Here is a 21850-nt window from a genome sequence, read left to right as displayed (position 1 = left end):
TCTTTTATATAAAACACATATTGTGCGGCACATGTACTTATTTAATAGAGGGGATGGCATGATAGTACGATAGTGGCTTTACAACCACTTTAAGCAATAGCCCATTTAAATAGAACAAATGTATTTAAAGTGGATGTAAACCCACCGTTCACCATGTATCAACTAATGGCACAGTATCAATGCATACATATATGCAAGTCTCCTGCATGTATCCCTACTTTGAAAATGTTACCCCTTTTGCAGTAGGAGCTCCGTCGGCTGTGAAGAGTGTAATTGTGATAGGCAGCCAGAACCTCTCCCCGTCTGCCTGTCACAATAATAGGTGATGGCAGTGCCGGTTCCCGGAAGAAATGCGGGCGCCGGGCACTGGGCTAGCTGCTATGGGACTCCAGAGCCATCTACCTATGCTTCTGCCTCACAATTCTTTCTCCTCTTCCCTCCCCAAACATCCCGGAGAGCTAAGTAGACACAGCAAAGATACCGGAGTGCGCGGCGGAAGGAGAAAGAGGAGAGAGCTGCGGCGCCTCTCTCAATCCAACGCTGTGCTGGGTGTCACCCGGTTGCGGCCCGCACCCCCTCTCCCCCCTAGCAATGCCACTGATGCACAGAATGCATTAAGACAAAAAAACCTTCTGGCTTTACAACTACTAACATTCTTGAGAGTTTGTATATGATATAATAATGGATAGCACAGCTCTGGGGGGGCGGGGGGGTGGGGGGTGGCGGGACATACTTCAGTCTGAGTCCTGGTTGCTCTTTATCTTTCTTTTGATTGAGGTGGAATAAACACACTATATCTCGGGTGAGTTGGATATTTGCTGCTGCTGTTAGGCAATTAGGCACACGTGCACTATTATTTTTCCAAGAGGAACATAAGACAAAAGGGAGATTTTTCTGGGTACTGTTCAAGCACAATGAACATTTCTAGATGTTCCCCATAACAAAGCAAATCTTCAATGTTTGAGTTCAGGTTCGCTTTAAATCTTGAAATATTCAGTTTATAAAAGTAAAAGTGTATATTGTGTACTTAAGAGAAATGTTTTTTTATACCAGCAAAATGCAACCTTTACATACCCTTTAAGCTTCCCCAAGTGTCTTTCAGCCCCTCTATCCATTATTCGAATATTTAGGTTTTCTTGCCAAAATTACGTTTCTGGGAAAAGCGCCAAAAATTCAGTGTCTGTTGCTGAGAACAATCTTTGATCAAAAAAGTGATACACATATTTCTGTACACAAAGAAGTGTACTTAGGAGACTCTAGAAGACGATGCTTCATTAGTGCATATTCAGTCAGACACTCCTAAGTAGGTAAGACGGATGGATGTAACTAAAACACTATAGTACCTAGCCAATGTGAGGATTTAATAAATCTATCTAAAAAGAAAAATTTGCGCTAGGTGTACAGAAAAAATTATGTGACAAAAAATGTGAATAAGATTATATTTAAATATCCTGCAGCTAAACACTATAACCCTGATAGGGGGCACAAAACAAAATATGTATACAAAAAGTGCAGCGCTGGAAGACTACTACTACAGTAGACAGGGTAGACACGCACGCACGGACTGCGCATGCGCGGACTTTCGTTTTCATTGGAGCTGTTTTTAAACTCCTTGCAAGGAATTTTTATCTATGGATGCCTGCTGGCGATTTAAATAAAAAGAAGTTAAACTTTTTTACACTATTGGAGTTTTCTCTTCCTTTCTTGGATTCTCATCATCGCTGAGAGGGGATTCCCCCCCCTCCCTCCCCCCTCCTCTACTGCTGAGGCTCAGTCTGGAAACCACCATTACAGCGCTCTCAATCAGGAACCATCTACAGGGAGGACAACATCCATAAAAGGAGGATATCTTATGCTGTCTCATAAGCCTCCATCTTTTCTGTGGTGACGGTTTCTGTTAATGGTGGAAGTCACGGATTTACCCAGCGGAACATTCACATATGTATTTTGTGGACACTATATTATAATTAAGCACGTCTTTTATGACATTTGAATTGGAGTTTACTGACATTTTTTCTATGAACAATACCCACTGATTTTTATCAGATAATTAGTGGAATACTAATGTGCACGGTTTGTCAGCATTTAGGTCTTTGTTTTTCTTTTTCTTTTGAATATAATTATCACTGTCTACTGTAGTAGTAGTCTTCCAGCGCTGCACTTTTTGTATACATATTTTGAGGATTTAATAAGACTGAAGCATATACTATCTGGGCATATCTGCTTCCAGGTGTTGCATTTAAAATAACACTAACAATAATGTGCTTTCAGCTTCAGAAAAACCATACATTAGGTATGTCAGAGACTAAAAAAAAATTACTGCTGCTGAACCGGACAAATTTCGATCAGTCTATGGCCATCTTAAGTGACACAGTGGATTGAAGTGGATGCAAACCCGATTCATGAAATTTGACCTATGCACATATATCTGTAGTGTTTACTTATCTCTCTCCAAAAGACCTGAGTCCCACATGTTTCTGCTGTTTCGTTCCTCTGTTATCAGCATGATAACTTCTGACAAGTTCTCCGAGATGGGAGATAAAAGCAGCTGAAAAAGTGTGTAGTGGGAGATTGCTATAAATATTAGCAGAGAGCTTGTCTTGTCACAGCACAGCTCTAAAAGTATCTTCCTTTTTCTGCCTATGTGGAGAGGGGGTGTGTGCCTTTCCTCCTAATCAGCTGTCTCCCAGTGTAAGCCAAGACTCCACTCTTACAGCAGAATGAGGAAGTGAAAATTCTAAGCCGATGTTAGAATTCTAAAGAATATAGCAAGCTGATAAGACAGCAGATATACAGTTGTGCTCATAAGTTAACATACCCTGGCAAAATTTATAATTTCTTGGCCATTTTTCAGAGAATATGAATAATAACACAACAACATTTCTTTCACTCATGGTTTGTGTTTGGCTGAAACCATTTATTATCAATCAACTGTGTTTACTCTTTTCAAATCATAAATCACAACAGAAACTACCCAAATGCTCCTGATCAAAAGTTTACATACCCTGGTGATTTTGGCCTGACAACATGCATACAAGTGACAAAAAGTTTGAATGGCTATTAAAGGTAACCATCCTCACTTGTGATCTGTTTGCTTGTAATTAGTGTGTGTGTATAAAAGGTGAATGAATTTCTGGACTCCTGACATCTTTCATTCAGTGCTGCACCAACGTTTCTCGATTCTGAGTCATGGGGAAAGCAAAAGAATTGTCAAAGGATCTGCGGGAAAAGGTAGTTGAATTGTATAAAACAGGAAAGGGATATAAAAAGATATCCAAGGAATTGAGAATGCCAATCAGCAGTGTTCAAACTCTAATCAAGAAGTGGAAAATACGGGGTTCTGTTGAAACCAAACCATGGTCAGGTAGACCAACTAAAATTTCAGACACAACTGCAAGGAAAATTGTTCAGGATGCAAAGAAAAACCCACAAATAACTTCAGGTGAAATTCAGGACTCACTGAAAACATGTGGTGTGGCTATTTCAAGATGCACAATAAGGAGGCACTTGAAGAAAGGTGGGCTGCATGGTCGAGTCGCCAGGAGAGGGCCATTACTACGCAAATGCCACAATCCTGCTTACAATACGCCAAACAGCACAGAGACAAGCCTCAAACCTTCTAGCACAAAGTCATTGGGAGTGAGGAGACCAAAATTGAGCTTTTTGGCCACAACCATAAACACTACATTTGGAGAGGAGTCAACAAGGCCTATGATGAAAGGTACACCATTCCTACTGTGAAACACGGAGGTGGATTGCTGATGTTTTGGGGATGTATGAGCTACAAAGGCACAGAAAATTTGGTCAAAATTGATGGCAAGATGAATGCAGTATGTTATCAAAAAATACTGGAGGAACATTTGCATTCATCAGCCAGGAAGCTGCGCATGGGACGTACTTGGACATTCCAGCATGACAATGATCCAAAACACAAGGCCAAGTCGACCTGTCATTGGCTACAGCAGAAGCTGTCATTGATGTTAAAGGGGGCAATACACAGCATTAAGAATTGGGGTATGTACATTTTTGATCAGGGTCATTTGAGTAGTTGTTGTTGTGATTATGATTTAAAAAGAGTAAACACAGTTGTTTGATAATAAATGGCTTCAGCCAAACACTAACCATGAGTGAAAGAAACGTTTTATGTTATCAATTATATTCTCTGAAAAATAACCAAGAAATCATACATTCTGCCAGGGTATGTAAACTGAGGACAACTGTACATGTAAAACTTATGTAGTGAGATTTGTTTCATGTCTGTGTATCATCTGAGGCTATTTACTTCACTGGGTATATGTGAGGGTTTACATCCACTTTAACATCAAATTTTGCATAAAAATTGGCAGAAGTGCAAGTGAAACTTTGGCTCTGTTACAGCAGGCTTATTTTGAACATTCCATGAAAAAATCAAGTGTTTTTGAATGGCATAGGCGGTTTAAGGAGGGGCAGGAAGATGTTCACAATGTGGGCAGCCAAAAATGCAAAGGCTGGATGCAAATGTGGACAGAATGTGAACACTCGTAAACTCATGCTGGTGTGTTTTTTTTATCACAAGGGGATAGTTCACATAGACCGCGTACACACAATCGGACAGTCCAACAACGAAATCCTGTGATTTATTTCCGCCGGATGTTGGCTCAAACTTGTCTTGCATACACACGGTTGCACAAATGTTGTCGGAAATTCCGATCGTCAAGAATGCGCTGACGTACAACACGTACGAGGAGCCGAGAAAAATGTTCAATAGCCAGTGCGGCTCTTCTGCCTAATTCCGAGCATGCGTGGAATTTTGTGCGTTGGAATTGTGTACACACGATCGGAATTTCCGACAATGGATTTTGTTGAACCAGCTCTTAAATTTTTATTGTCGGAAATTCCGACAACAAATGTCCGATGGAGCCTACACACGGTCGGAATTTCTGACAACAAGCTCCCATCGAACATTTGTTGTCAGAATGTCCGATCGTGTGTACATGGCATGAGTTCATAGTACAACGGTCAACCAACATTGTTACTTGGAAATTCTGAAAAGGTAATGGGAATCTATTCGCAGAAAAAAGACACACCTTGTCACACCTTTTATATACAATATATACAGTATCTCAAAAAAGTGAGTACACCCTAACATTTTTGTAAATATTTTATTATAGCTTTTCATGTGACAATACTGAAGAAATTACACTTTGCTACAAGTGAGTGTACAGCTTGTATAACAGTGTAAATTTGCTGTCCTCTCAAAATAACTCAACACACAACCATTAATGTCTAAACTGCTGGCAACAAAAGTGAGTACACCCCTAAGTGAAAATGTCCAAATTGGGCCCAATTAGTCATTCTCCCTCCCCGATGTCATGTGACTTATTAGTGTTACAAGGTCTCAGGTGTGAATGGAGAGCAGGTGTGTTAAATTTGGTGTTATTGCTCTCACTCTCTCATACTGGTCACTGGAAGTTCAACATGGTACCTCATGGCAAAGAACTCTCTGAGGATCTGATAAAAAAAGAATTGTTTCTCTACATAAAGATGACCTAGGCTATAATAAGATTGCCAAGACCCTGAAACTGAGCTGCAGCACGGTGGCCAAGACCTTACATCAGTTTAACACGACAGGTTCCACTCAGAACAGGCCTCGACCAAAGAAGTTGAGTGCATGTGCTCAGCACCATATCCAGAGGTTGTCTTTGGGAAATAGACGTATGAGTGCTGCCATCATCACAGCAGAGGTTGAAGGGGTGGGGGGTCAGCCTGTCAGTGCTCAGACCATATGCCTCACACTGCATCAAATTGGTCTGCATGGCTATTGTCCCAGAAGGAAGCCTCTTCTAAAGATGATGCACAAGAAAGCCTGCAAACAGTTTGCTGAAGACAAGCAGACTAAGCACATGGTTTACTGGAACCATGTCCTGTGTTCTGATGAGACCAAGAGAATCTTATTTGGTTCAGATGGTGTCAAGCATGTGTGGCGGCAACCAGGTGAGGAGTACTAAGACAAGTGTCTTTCCTACAGTCAAGGATGGCGGTGGAAGTGTCATGGTCTGGGGCTGCATGAGTGCTGCCGGCACTGGGGAGCTACAGTTCATTGAGGGAACCATGAATGCCAACATGTACCGTGACATACTGAAGCAGAGCATGATCCCCTACCTTCAGAGACTGGGCCGCAGGGCAGTAATCCAATATGATAATGACCCCAAACACGCCTCCATTATGACCACTGCCTTGCTAAAGAAGCTGAGGGTAAAGGTTATGGACTGGCCAAGCATTTCTCCTGACCTAAACCCTTTTGAGCATCTGTGGGGCATCCTCAAACAGAATGTGGAGGTCCACCAGGTTCGTGATGTCGTCATGGAGGAGTGGAAGAGGACTCCACTGGCAACCTCTGAAGCTCTGGTGAACTCCATGCCCAAGAGGGTTAAGGAAGTGCTGGGAAATAATGATGGCCTCACAAAATATTGACACTTTGGGCCCAATTTGGACATTTTCACTTAGGGGTGTACTCACTTTTGTTGCCAGCGGTTTAGACATTAATGGCTGTGGGTTGAGTTATTTTGAGGGGACAGCAAATTTACACTGTTATACAAGTTGTACACTCACTACTTTACATTGTAGCAAAGTGTCATTTCGTCAGTGTTGTCACGCGAAAAGATATAATAAAATTTTAACAAAAATGTGAGGGGTGTACTCACTTTTGTGAGATACTGTACATATTTACACACGCTCACAGTATTTTATACAACAGTTCAAAAACTTGTAAAGGAAAAAGTAGTCCTAAAACTGACCCAAACTATTAAGGTATCCCCTTAAGTATTAAAATTTGTTGTATGAAACACTTTAGGAGTCTGCCATATCAGTCCGCCTTTGTGCAGGTTAACCCCTTCTTCTACACTTAGGTGTCAGAACGCACTACTATTGCTAAAGAGCTACACCCTTAATGGCCCACTTATGCGCGGGTTTTTGCACGTGTGTTGAATCAAAGCAGTGTATTCATTATGAACAAGCTGTCAAAGAACAAAAAATGCACTTATTTTTGGACATGTAACGGACAACAAAGCATTCACATACCATGAGGAAAATAATAATTTGACCCACTGCAGATTGTGTACATTTGTCCACTTACAAAGAAATGAAGGGTCTATATTTTTTTTATCATAGATGTATTTTAAATGACAGACAGAATATCAACTAAAAATCCAGAAAAAACATGATACACATGTTATAAATTGAGTTGCAGGTCAGTGAGTAAAATAAGTATTTGATCCCCTATCAACCAATAATAATTCTGGCTCCGGCAGACTGGCTACAGTATCTGCTCATGTGGTACACAGATTAGTCCTGTCAACTTAAGAAGGTGCTCCTAACGACAACTTGTTATGTGTAAAGACATCTGTCCACAGAATCTCTTTCTTCCATTCAAACCTCACTATCATGGGCAAGACCAAAGAGCTGTCAAAGGACAGGATTGTAGACCTGCACATGGCTGGAGTGGGCTACAAGACCATCAGCAATAAGCTTGGTGGGAAGGAGAGAACTGTTGGAGCCATTATTCGCAAATGAAAGAAATACAAAATGACCAATCGCCCTCGGTCTGGAGCTCCATGCAAGATTTTACCTCATGGGGTAAGGATGATCATGAGAAAAGTAAGGGATCAGCCCAGAACTACATGGAAGGAGCTTGTGAATGATCTCAAGGCAGTCGGGACCAGAGTCACCAAACAAACCATTGGTAACACAAAACACCGCAATGGATCAAAATCCTGCAGCACCCGCAAGGTCCCCCTTCCTCAAGAAGGCATATGTACAGGCCGGTCTGAAGTTTGCCAATGAACATCTAAATGATTAAGAGAGGATTGGGAGAAAGGGCAGTGGTCAGAAGAGACCAAAATTGAGCTCTTTGGCATTAACTCGACTCGCTGTGTTTTGAGGAAGAAAGATGCAGATTATGACCCTAAGAACATCATCCCTACAGTCAAGCACGGAGGTAGAAACATTATGCTTTAGGGCTGTTTCTCTGCTAAAGCTACAGGCTGACTTTGCTGCATTAAGGGGACAATGGATGGGGCCATGTATTGTAAAACCTTGGATGAGAACCTTCTCCCCTCAGCCAGAACACTAAAGATAGGTCTTTCAGCACGACAATGACCCAAAACATACCACAAAGGCAACAAAGGAGTGTTTCAAGAAGAAGCACATTAAGGTCATGGAGTGGCCTAGCCAGTCTCCAGACTTTAATCCTATAGAAAATTTATGGAGGGAGCTGAAACTTCGAGTTGCCAAGCGACAGCCAAGAAACTTTAAGGATTTAGATAAGCTCTGTAAAGAAGAGCTGACCAAAATCCCTCCTGAGAGGTGTACAAACCTGGTAACCAACTATAATGCTGCGTACACACGAGCGGACTTTCCGGCATACTTGGTCCGGCGGACCAGAGTCCGCCGCACAATCCGATCGTGTGTAGGCTCCCGCTGACTTTTTTTCCCCAAAAGTCCGCCGGACCTAGATTTGAAGCATGTTTCAAATCTTTCCATCGGAAGAAGAGAAGAAGCCAAGAAGCCAGAAGTCCGGGCCCCCGCTAACAGAAGAGCGGCATGAAGATAGCGGAGGAGCCGGCAGAAGAACTGGAACACCGGTAGAAGGGGCTAAAGAGAGCGGAGAACACTTATGATAAAAATTATAGACCCATCATTTCTTTGTAAGTGGGCAAACTTACAAAATCTGCAGGGGATCAAATACTTATTTTCCCCACTGTATGTGCATTGTGGTTGATTTTTGTATACTTTATGTGCGTTGGAGTGCCTTTAAAATGAAAACCAGCACATTGAAGTGCACATATACCTGTGCGTTAAAGTGCAACACGTGTGAATTCAGTCTTTAAGGGCCTAAATTATTATGATGTACAAGGAAGTCTATTCATGAAAATATTTTGTTGCTATGCACCTTTGGCTCCAATATAGATTTTATTATGAAGATTATTGGGCAAGAAAATCAAGAATCTTTTTTTGTTTTGTTTTTTGTTAAACAATATGATGAATGGTGAAGAACAATGACATGCCTGCCAAATGCAGCCAGGAGGAATAACCATAAAGTTAAATAAACAGAACACAATATTGGCAACAAAGCTCTTATTAACTGTGGATAAGACACACATTAATGAACTATAAGATGAAAACTAATCCCATTACTCTGTTAGTGCTGGATAAGCACCTGTAGGGGCAGACAGCTGGAACTGTACTGAAGTAGAAGACCTGAGCACATTGCCAAAGACAAATCACAGCAGCCAGTAAAGTGATTGTAAACGATCACCTTGTAAAACAACCCATTCAGTTTAAAATACAAAAGAAAGGCAAAACCTTTCTGTATAGATATAAAATTATAAATACCTTGCTTTTTCTTTTTTACAAGTGATCACATTCCCTTTGTTCTCAGCTTCATAAGAGCTGGGGGGAGGAGAAGCAGCAGCACACTGAACTCCCCAGTAAATGGCTGTGCAGCAGAGGCGTGTCAGGGCAAGTTTGATCTTTGGAGGAGAGTACACTGAGTTCCCTGCACAACTAAAGAACTGACCACGATGTGCTCTTCTGAGTGTGGTCAGTTTTTTTTTTAGGAAAGCAGAGGGACTGGAAGGATCACCAGAGACTTCACATAAAGTAAGCAATACAAAGAGAACAGGATACTTTCTCATACAAGTACATGCTACAGCAGGAACAGATCAGGAATATGAAATGTTGGGGTAACAAACACTTTAAAGGAGAAGTCAAGCCTGAGCTCGTTTGGCTGGGCTTCTCATATGGGTCACAGGAGTCCAATTCGTTTTGCACTCCTGTGACCCGTTTTCAGCAGAGAGCAGTCTGAAGTCCACTCTCTGCTGACGTCACAGGAATCTGTCCAGGCACCGCGCCATCGCAACAATAAAGTCGGATCCGCCAGGTGCCTGAACTGATGCCTATCTCAGTCTCTCAGCGAGCCGCTGAGAGCCTGAGACGGCTGCTCCCTGCCCCTCCACAGCTCAGCGCTCAAGTGAGTGTGGGGGGGGGGGGCAGAACGGAGAGCTGCTCAGGAAGCTGAGAGAACCAAGCCATCTGCGGTGTTCGATCGCTCGGTTCTCAGTGCAGAGGCGCTCGGGGACAGATGCAGCATCGGTCCGATGCTGAATCCACCTAGGTAAGTATGATGGGTAGATAAGACAAAAAAAAAACCCTATACTTCTCTTTTAAGAGAGCTGAACAAATGCTCACGTAAATACAGCCAGTCATATCTTTATGAATATAAAATGCTATTGAAGCACACTACTCTTCACTCCATTATAGGGCTCTCCACGTCTAGAAGATAGAAACACTAAGCCAAATGCTGCCTGTGAGACAATTAAGAGATTTCAAGTGCATTTTATATGGATAGGTTAGACACTATTACTGACCATCTTTTGAAATTGCTAGTTGCCTGGCATTCTCGGCTTCAATAATTTCTGAGTTATTTAATAATTATGCAGAAGGGTGAGTTGGAGTGAAGTCCGATCTGATCTTCCAGGTCAGTATTTTGGAAAGTACTAAAGCTATATTTTGTACAGATTTTAAAATTCAACTACTAGTAGACCGAGTTTTGAGAGATTTAGGTCGGCCATAGAGCAATTCAGTAGGGACTGGCCAAGATTTGATCCATGAATGGGCAGACTGATTGTTCCCAAGTCGATCCATTGATCGACTTGTGTACGAGCAGCACATCGAATTTTTAGAATGAGATTATTGCCAGTGGCTACAGCTGCTAGCGATAATCATTCTCTCTCGGCAGGGATAGCTGCCCGCACCCCCACCCACCGGGAGAACACAATAGCCCCCAGAGGGGGGAATCAAGTGATTTTCATCCCTGCAACCTGTGGCTGCAGAAAATAAACTCTCATCATCTATGGTCTGCCTTAGGTGTCACAAGCACTGAAAGCTCCGGCCTAAAACCTATACTTTGGTCGTTGGTACTCCTAGGTATGAGACTTTCTCACCTTCTCTCATGATGTGGTGTTGGGTGTTTCAGAGGTTAATTGCTGCCATGTGGGAGCTTGGAGAAGGTCCTTAGTAGGGCTGCAACTAACAATTATTTTTATATTCGAATAGTTGGCCGATTATTTAGATTAATTGGATAATATGGAAACGTATACACAAAAAAATGCATAGGTTTGAACCAGGCCTAAGATGTTGAGTAGCAGCAGCATGCTTTTTTTTGTATCACCTGTCATAATGGGGTTAAAAAACCTAAAATTAGCCCTCTATAGCACAAAAAGAGCAGATAATCGCTACTATAAAGGGGTTCATTGAAAACTGTGAAACAGTGAAAGTAATAATATATATTACTTATATCGGATATATAATAAATACATCCAGAAGTAGGATATATGGGCATTTTAACAAGGGGTCAGACATGAAGGGTGGAAGGAAGATATAAATATTTTATATTAAAGCAGTACTAAAAGCTGAGACTTTTTTTTTTTCTTTTCATGGATATGATCATTTTAAATATAATGCACAATACTGGTAAAATTTTACTTTAAATGTAATTGTAATGCCTTCTATTACCTCCAAGCCTATCAGCCTCCACCTTCTCTGGGTTCAGATGCTGATCTTCCCTGCACAGAGTCTTTAAAGTGATTTTTTTTTAAAACAACAAACATGTTATACTTACCTGCTCTGTGAAATGGTTTGCACAGAGCAGCCCTGATTCTCCTTTTCTGGGGTCCTCCTCCTGCTTTCAGAGTGCCCCAATAGCAAGCTGCAAATTATAGTATAGAGTGCCCCCTATAGCAAGCTAAAAAAAAAAAACAAAAAAACTTCTGCCTTTAGAACCACTCACTTCCTGCCCAGGACTACATGTATTTATTTATTTATTTATTTATTTCAGGTACTTATATAGCGCCGTCAATTTACGCAGCGCTTTACATATACATTGTACATTCACATCAGTCCCTACCCTCAAGGGGCTTACAATCTAAGGTCCCTAACTCACATTCATACATACTAGGGACAATTTAGACAGGATCTAATTAACCTACCAGCATGTCTTTGGAGTGTGGGAGGAAACTGGAGTACCCGGAGGAAACCCACGCAGGCACAGGGAGAACATGCAAACTCCAAGCAGGTAATGTCGTGGTTGGGATTCGAACCAGTGACCCTTCTTAATGCTAGGTGAGAGTGCTACCACTGCACCACTGTGCCGCCCATGTCTCATGAGGCATTGCTATTCACACATTCAAAAGTTCTCAGGCACTTACTGACATGTATGTACGGTGTACTGAGCTGTATGTGTGCTGCACTGTATTTCCTGATATGTAAACAAATAATGCATTCTGTATACAGGCCAACTAATCGGCTGGCCGATTAATCGATTATGAAATAGTTGACAACTAATTTCATAATCGATTAGTTGTCGATTAATCGGTTCGTTGTTTCGGCCCTAGTCCTTAGCCCTGTGTAAGTTGCAACCAGACAAAACAGAGTGGCTACAACAGGTTATTTTATTTTTGTTTTTACTTTGCTCCAATGGGAAACAGGATGGAAGGGGGTGGGCAGTAGTGGTTCTATAAGTAAGCCTGTTAGTTTGCCCGTCATTTGAAAAATGCAGGTTCACTTTAAGCGACAAGAGAACTAGTTAAAGAAAAAAATTCAACAAACCACATCATTAATAATAAGAATAATAGCTGTGCCTATTAAACTTAACCTCACCTGAACCTAACCTAAACTAATATGATAACATGTAAGTTAAAGAGGGTGATGCTTTAACATGCCTTGAGCATGCTTTAAACATCACTCCTCAAAAATATGTTATACCATCAAATGGTAGAAAAAAAAAAATGCTACAGTTCACAGCATAATGAGATCAGGATATGTAGAGAATCGTGGACTGAGGTCTATGAATTAATAAAAATACAATGAAAAACCATGTGCTTCTGGCAAGGTCCCAGTCTAGTATCTTAATTCTGATGACAGTCTACAGTGAGACGGATGCTGTTTTAGTTAGTAGTGTATAGTAAGTGGTGACAGCAGGAGCATTGTGCTTCTAAGCACTGAAAGGTACACTGTATTTCTAAACAGTAGCACATTAGGAATGAGCAAAAAAACAAAAAACAAAAAAGAAAAACAAAAAAACAGCAGTGACAGAGATCCTATAATGCTATGCAACGGATGGAAAATGTGTACAAGAAGACAGACAGCAATGAAGGGAAGTGTTGACAAAGTTCATTTAACTGCTGGAGGTCAGGTATTTGTTAGCACTTATTTCAATGTACTATCAACTGCTCAGCAGCACAAAGTCCTTCTCACTGCTCTCGCTCACCAATTTCTATATGTGTACACCCATTGCCAAAAATACAATGTCCATATTGCCAGTTCCATGCCTGCATACTGCACAATGACCTTGTACTAATCCAATTCTTTTCCATTTAACTTTCCTTCTATCTCTGTTGCACCAGCTTTCTTTGACCCTGATTGTCTCCTCTTTGTGGTAGCTATGTTTTCGGAATAACACATGGCGTATATTGAACATGTACCAATACCTTAAACTCACAGACCAGAATAGGGCACTACTTCAACATTTTAGCAGACTACAGGTAGATGGTGTGCCACTGTATGTCATGCCTTATTGGACATGCAAGAGCTACTGTGGAGGTACGTGGAATGGACAGAAGTAAGATAGGCCGCTGAGGGTGGAAGAGGGGCAACCAGTTGGAAAAAACCTGCTGGAGTAGATGCATGCATATGTACCACAATTGTTACTAAATACTGTAAAAATAATACAAAAGGTAAAAAAGAATAATAAAACAAAACAAGAATTGGAAAGGGGGAATCTTCACTAGATGCACATATTATGAAACAAAGTTGTGTGCTTCTGTACCCTAGATTACCCACTTTTCACTGATCAGTTCTTCCAAAGCAGCATTGCCACAACACCTCATTCTATTTTGCATTATAGATTATAGGGTACATTTTCCTTTTTTAAAACGCAACATATGTTCAAATCAGAAGAAACCACTATCATTTTGTATTAGCTCATTTATATTTTAAAGCCTTTGTATTTTCCTTACATTTACAATCTGTGAAATCAATAGGAATAAATAAAACGAATACCGCTTACCTGACATCTTTTTCCAGCTTTGAGAGTTGGTCCTTCAACGTGTCTATTTGTGTATCCCTCTGGCGCACAGACTCAATAAGGTACTGATATGGCTGGTGAACATGACCTAATAAGGAGTTGGTTCTATCCAGCTATGAAAATCAAAGTTATAAAACAAAATTTGAAATAGTCTAAACAAAAAGACATTTAAAAAAAAAATCTGTACATAGGCTTTACCCGTTTATTGTGCATCGAATTAGAAAAACCAAGATTAATTTGTAAATTAACCTATTTCTGAAAGTGAAACAATGTAATACTGTTTATTTTTCAGTCTAGTTTGGCATTCAGTTGAGCAGTCCTTATAGGCCTCATGCACACTGGACATTTTTAACACTGATTTTAAGGCGTCTGGTGTTTTTTTTTTCTGCCTCTAAAGGCCCATGCATGTTATTCTATGTCCATCCACATATAGGCGTTTAGAGGCAGAAAAAAACCAAAACACTGCCAGCACGTCCAGGAGCAGCAGCGTTTTGGCAGAAAAATGTTTGAAGCATGTAAACGCATGAAAATGCACCTAAAGGTACTAATGCTAGTCTCGTTTAGCACTTGAATGTTAACTAATTTTAATGGGCAGAAATTAATATTCTAGACAATGAATGAACCCCCAAGCGCTTGATGTGCCTAAACACATTTACAAGTGTCAAAACATTGCAGCCAGGAGGAAAGGCATCCACAAGAGATGACCAAACGTCCAGTGTGCATGAGGCCATAAAAACAACAGCTCAACCCAGATGATTCTGACACAATCATTCATGTACAGACTAAGCAAGCATTGGGCAGCAATCATCACAGCACATTGAATGCTAATGGCTGGGATGTCAATTAGAAATTTAATTTGATTAATACATAAGTGATGCATGAATGCTGGATGTAACACTCTATGGGTATCTCACCTGGTCTGTACTTTCAGGATATTAAATATACTAGGGTTCTCAACATTACTGAAGGGATGGAACCCTGAAAGCCTCCTAAGATTGCCAGCTTTAGAATACAGCTGTTACTTTTCAAGACAATCCATAATTTAATGCTATTCTATTTTGGAGAACACAGGTTACCAAATAATAATAGATGTTTAATATTATACACAAAAAAATACACCACAACCTCGTCATTTTGGGTGAAACTAAATGACAAAGTACCATATGCTGGCCCTATTCATAGCTCCAATTGACAGATCTGTTGAGGGAATCCTTTTTCCAAGATCAATATTTTGTTGACTCTTGGTTGCCAGTGGTAGCCAGGTTTTCTGAATTTTTTTACGTATCCAAAAGGAGAAACCAGAGGGGAAAAAATGTACTATTGTGTCCAGCCTTAAACTAAAAATGGTTGTAATAGATGGCTGGGTGGTGATAGAAGGATGCAGTCCAGGAACCCAATCTATGAAGAGTTCCTTCAGAATTAACAAGGTAAAAAGGCTTTATCAGGTTGACATACATCCAATACATCTTTTCTGAAGAATTGTGTATTCCTTGTATCACGTTTTCCTTATTACATGGTGCATGAGAGAAAGGCTGACATATTTTTAAAATACTGCAAATAGGGTGGTGTCTAAACCCAGAAAATAGATCAGCATGTTTGCAGAGTGTACTAAAATGTAGTTGCTAATAATAATGCCTAATAATGGCTCCATAATACACTTTCACAGAGGTGGGACAAGTAAACATTCTTAAAGGTATTTTTACATCTTGAATAATACAAAGGTAATAGTGCAATAGGCAATATGCATTTTACAGTAAAAGTCAAGCCATTAATGGCACATTATGGTAGTACTTTTAAATTAAGATGTTTTTCTGACTATTTGAAAAAATTCAGTTGTTCCAAGTTGCGACATTTTTTTTACCATCACCTTCAGTTTCAGTTCAAATCAAGGTCAAAAGGTCTTTAAAGGACCAACTAAAAATTTTCTTAAGATGTTGAGCACACTATTCACAGCATGGCTGAAGAGCTTTTCTCCTTATCTACAAGGATGTGCAGATACTACAAGAGTCATTAATTTTATGTGATTTGTTAATGTGTAGCAAAAAATTCTTCCCATAAAAGCTCAAATGTACAATGGAAATTTAGGCAGAATTTACCCTAAAATACTCAGTTTAAAACAGTGTTCATTTTGTCGACTAAAATATATTCATTGACTAAATTAACACTATTTTAGTTGTCTAAAATGCAACTAAAACAATTCAGATGACTAAAATACGACTAAAACTAAAATTTCATTTTTGTTAATAGACTAAAATACAACTAAAGCGCCAATGGCATTTTAGTCAAAAGACTACGACTAAAAATTAAATTGAAAGTTGACAAAATGAACACTGCACTACCACATAACAATAAGTAGGGGGCATAAAAAAAAAAAAAATGAAATATATTTTGCACTTCTGTTGATCAAAAAGTAATATTTTTGTTTGTTTATGAAACTTGGTTTTATTTATAAAGACATTATATATCACAACAGCTAAATCTGTGTCTGTAGTGCATGCTCAAACTTTAATACCATAAATAGCAACATGTTATTTGATTTTTACTAAATTTGGCAATTCTAGAGAAATGCTTAAATAATGCATTACATTAGTCAACTAAAATTTGAATAAAATACAACTAAAACAATTCAGACAACTAAAATATGACTAAAACTAAAATGGCATTTTAGTCCAAGGACTATGATTAAAACTAAATAGAAAGTTGTCGTCAAAATTAACACTGGTTTAAAACACTAGGCTCTCACTAAATTGATTCTGGAAAACGCAACCCTTTCTGACTTCTTAGAGGGCAATAATGAGGTCCTTGTTATTGTACAGGAAAATTTTACAACTTTTTACAATTTTACAACAACAAAAAAATACTACTGCAGTCAGACTTAGCCCTTTACTCTTCTATGTAAAAGATCAAAGGATCAGGGTTGCCAACTCCCACCCCCACCTCAATGACTTTTTTCTTTTGCTGACAAAACATGAAAAATGTATTGACCGTGCATTTTTTACTGACGAACTGAAATATGATGGAAACTCCTATTAGAAACTAAGAGAATCAATATTTAAAGAATATAAACACTTTGTAATTATTAACAATGCCCATAACAAGTACTCTGCCTGGCCTTACAATGAAAAAGACAAAACAGTGTAACAAATGTAAGCATATCTAGGGTTATAAAAGATATAGGGAAGCCTGGGCTGGAACCCAACATCAAGTCCTATGGCAAATGGTGGTCATAGTCAGGTTACACCTAATAGTGGGAGTGACTTAAAGAGGCATGATTAAACAGAACCCGAGCCTAGTCTCTGTATACATTGCACACATATGCCTCAGTCCTTGTACCCACAAAATAATTCTAATTACCATGCCACAAGTCTCACAGATACACATAAACCTCAAAACAAAGGATCATTAAAAAAAGTTCAATTACATTTGCTTTTCTGCACACAAGGTGTGTCAAGCCACAATCATCACAGGTAATCCCTGGCTGTACGAATAGCTGCGGCCACTGCCAGTCTGTCACTGCAGTGTATGGGCTCGGAAGTCGCAGCTATCTGTGCACAGCTGTGATGCCTGTTCATCACATCGATGCAACACCACTGCAATGCGACTTTGGGGAAGGGTTCTGTGCTGTTTTGGTGCAAAGCCGTGGGATTTTGTGCTCTATAGACTTCAAAAGAAACTCATCATAAACTCTGGGTGTGTTTTTTTTTTCCCCCAACTATTCTTCTCCAGAAATTGCAGTAGTATGAAAATCAAAGTCATAATACAGTACATAATCGCATTGGAAATCAGATAAAATCATAGTGTGAGCCAGGCCTAAGACAAGCAATTCTCAGTGCAGACAGCATCTGCCTTTTTTTAGGCCTTGGCGTAGTGTGCACAGTTACTTGTACCTGATAAGCAGTCCTGGTGGAAATTAAATACTCTGGATATGAAATAGTAAAAACATAGCCTTCTGTCAGATATGTGCCTGGTGTTTATAGTCTTATTACCTCTTGCCACTCATGTAATGCATATATGCGGTGACAAGGAGGGTGGCTGTTAAAGGTGATCTGCAGCTTTAAGTGAACTTTAAATGGTTAATTTGGACCAAGCTGGTCCAAATAAACTATTTACTTTACAAAGACATGCAGCAGCTGTGTGCGCTGTATGAACTGTATGTAGCCTCAGCTATACATACAGTATACACAGCGGTGTTCCAGCAGTGGGACGAGAACTTCCCAGAACTAAATAAAGTCGGGCTGAGTGTTGCTCAGCCATTTACAGGAAGCTTTATATTTGATTAAGGAATACAAGGCTCTCTCTGATTGCCTGGGGCAGAGAGGCAAGAGGATGTCCGGGAGCTGGACAGGAAATTCTAGTGCCACTGCTTAACGCAGAGCTGTATACTGCATGTAGCTGAGGCTGGAACACAGAGCTGTATATTGTATGTAGCTGAGGCTACATAGTTTATAAAGCGCACCTGTTAGTGCAGAAAGTAGTTTATTTGAGCCAGTTAGGTCCAAATTAACTATTTAAACTTCCCTGAAAACTATAGATCAATGTTAATGGCCACACTCTGAACATATGTGTCCATGGGCGACAGAGCTGTCTGTGCACACTCACTGCACTCTCACAGCACAAAGACTGAGCTGTCAAAGACAGCTCTCGGTCCGTACTACTAATCATATGAGCACAGTACAGCCAATCACAGTGGTCACATGATCAGCTAATCCTTCCCACCCCATAGATAGAGTTCCGCAAATAGACCATGGAATATTAGCTGCTACCTTCAGGTGATTGGATGCTGGCAAAAGCTTTGCTTGGAACACACCCAGCACACCTTCATACAACCCCCAACCCCCCCTGCCAAAAAATGCTCCCTCTTTAGCGGCAATGGCTGGGGGTGTAAACATGCTGCTGCTCTGATGCTTTGCTTTTTTGCCATGGCAGGAATTGCTTTTGGTGGGAACACCACCTGCTAACTTGTGTGGAGTGTATGACTTATTATTGGTCTCTTGTAGAAACCAAAAGTAGAGAAGCAGCACAAGGATCCAGTATGTTGTGCTGTGATTTTTACGTGATTGCAAGGAGCAGTCTGCCTACCTACCTACAAATCCTTTCACAGGTAAAACAGCTCCCAGATATACATTTAATTTGTGTATTTACTGTAGCTGTTTGCCTAGTGCAACGCTTTTAAAAAAGTAGATTAGATCTGAACTCTGACCAGAAAAAAAACTACTTGACAAAATTCCTTGCAGAATAGGCAAACACCGATTTATTGAAATTCTATATGGCCAGTATTAAGTGTACCCAACATCAAGCAATATATTGTAAAGAAAGGAGAATAGTAGATAAAGAAATCCTGTAACCATTATTTACTTTTAATTAAAACATTTTCTACAGTAGGGCATAATAACTGCTTAATAGGTTTCTCTACTTTTTCTTTAAAAGTGGCCTTATTACACATCACAATGGTTGATCGCTTACCTTCCATAGGACTCCCTATATAGAAAGAGGCTGGCTGTATGAGAACAGGACTACTACTCTTGGCTACATGACAGCTAAGGAGGGCAGTGATGAGTAGTAATGTGGAGCATAGTAGTGTTTCAGGCTATCCTGTTCATCACTGCCCTGATAACATAACTAGTCTACACAGCTGACAGCAGCAGTCCCGCTGTCACTAGGACAGCCCCTTGCTCAATAAGGGTGCTATGAAAAGCACAGCTGATCACCTGTAATTTATAATAAGTGTACCTCCATTTTACTTTTTGAGTTGTAACGGTGGTCCTGTCCTGAGCTGCATAGAGAAACAAGAGATTTAGCAACTCCTGCTCAGTAACTTGTTTTTGTGTGTGGATCCAAGACAGCCTACCACTGGTATCCAATGGAACTGAAACTTTCTGTAGGAGCATGCCAGCAGAAGAACTGACATCAGACACATAGTTGTTGGTAAATTCTGTTAATTTAACAGATTAGATGTGAAAATCTAACCAAATGTGACCAACCTAATATTTGCAGGCTTTGGAAATTCATAGGAAAAAGATGTGGCAGACTCAATGACTACTGGATGATCATCTTTAAATTTGTGAGGGTTTGATCACCTGTCACCAAATTCCTACGTGTGTGTGTGTAAATTATATATGCATGTTTCCTGATGTTTCCTGATACTCTATTCTAAAATGTCAGTGCGCTTTTCACATGAGAGTGTCTTTCTATTTCTGGGTGGAAGGTGGTGAAGAAAATGCAATCAAGACTTTTCATTAAGATTCAGATTCACTTTATCACCAGGACACTTTATTGGTTTGCAGGATATTTGCTTTAAAAGAGAAGTATGGGAGTCCTGGGAAAAAACAAAATGATACTTACCTAGGTGGATGCAGCATGGGTCCTGAGTATCTTTGCATACAAAGCAGTATTATTACCTCTACATGAAATATAGACAAGTGACTACAGGAGTGTCTTAGAGAAAAGGCTGCAGGGGACCAGGTGCATGGATGGGGGGAGCCTGCCAGAGTTAGGATTAAGGTATTGCACTCTCTTACTCTGCCCTTATACTTAATGAACATTTAACCCTTGAAGTATGAGAGAACCCCACTGAAAACATTTTTTTCTTGTGCCCAGAGTTGGGCTTTAATCATATCGGGACAATTTTGTCTTTTTGCTTTCATTGTTATTGTGTGTTTAGGAGGTCACATCCCAGCTTGTAGCGATATTAAAGCCTAGTATACACTGCTAGTTTTTTTTTTTTTTTCATTCAACCCAGTGGGCTAAACGAAAAAAACCTGACAGCTCAGGTCAGAGTCGCTGTACTAACAACCCAATGTTAGGACAGCGATCTCCCCTGCTGTTCTATTGTTTTCTGACAGGGGGACAGCCCCCCGCCAGAACACTCTGGTCAGCGCTCTCAGCCAGAGACTAATCTCAAATCATGTTCTCAGGAGATGATGGCTATTCTCAACAGGGAATACAATAAACAGATTACACTTTTGGACATGGTAATAACTAATTTGGAACTGGCCTTGGTTCCGTATGCTCAACATACTTTATTTTTGGAACTACAGGCCAACCTTAAAGACAACTTATCTGATTTCAATCAGGGTATCTTACAGAATAAGGAAATACAATTTTGGAGGGATAAATGGCCTTCTCTGAGGGACGAGCTTATCGATGGAATACTCACTTGGTTCAATCCAAAAATTACCCACGTCGGGATCACAAAATTAATAAATCAAAAACTCCTAAACCCAATACCACCTCTTCCACTGAATTGGGCTCTTCCCAACGCAATCGAGGACGTGGTAAACAAAAAAGAAATCGTAATAACAGAGATTCATTCGAACAAGACCCAAAGAAACATACAGTGGACACTGATCACTGATCCACCGATTCTCTACCAAGAAAATAATACAATAGATTTGATCGATCAAATTGATTTAGATGCTTTGTTAGGCGAGGTTGAGAAATCAACCCTGAATCCAACCACCATGTTTAAGAAAGCTTCCACTTCATTTCCAAACTCCAATACTAATCCCAATGTAACCATTTTTTTGAAACAGACTATTTGGGACATATCTAAACTATCCCGAACCAAATCCAATCCACACAATTTAACTACTGAAGAAAATCAAGCCCTTAATCGATTAAGCAAAAATACTAAGATTGTAATCAAACCCTCTGACAAGGGTGGCAACGTAGTTACCATGGACAACGAAGATTACACAACTATGTGTCTAAATATCCTACAAAACAAAG

The 21850-nt window shown here is 40.1% G+C and overlaps 1 protein-coding gene across 2 annotated transcripts in view; it reads right to left on the bottom strand.

Annotated features, from left to right (window-relative positions):
• Nucleotides 1–21850, bottom strand: part of PIBF1 (progesterone immunomodulatory binding factor 1) — a 301512-nt gene that overhangs the window by 51923 nt on the left and 227739 nt on the right. For both annotated transcript variants that reach the window (XM_073614256.1, XM_073614257.1), the window contains one exon: nt 14105–14235. In XM_073614256.1, the coding sequence (XP_073470357.1) occupies nt 14105–14235 (131 nt within the window). The remainder of the gene's footprint in view (nt 1–14104; nt 14236–21850) is intronic.

Source organism: Aquarana catesbeiana, linkage group LG02 (genome assembly GCF_042186555.1).
Source record: "Aquarana catesbeiana isolate 2022-GZ linkage group LG02, ASM4218655v1, whole genome shotgun sequence".
In the NCBI taxonomy this organism is placed as follows: Eukaryota; Metazoa; Chordata; class Amphibia; order Anura; family Ranidae; genus Aquarana; species Aquarana catesbeiana.
This window is presented reverse-complemented; position numbering and strand designations above follow the sequence as displayed.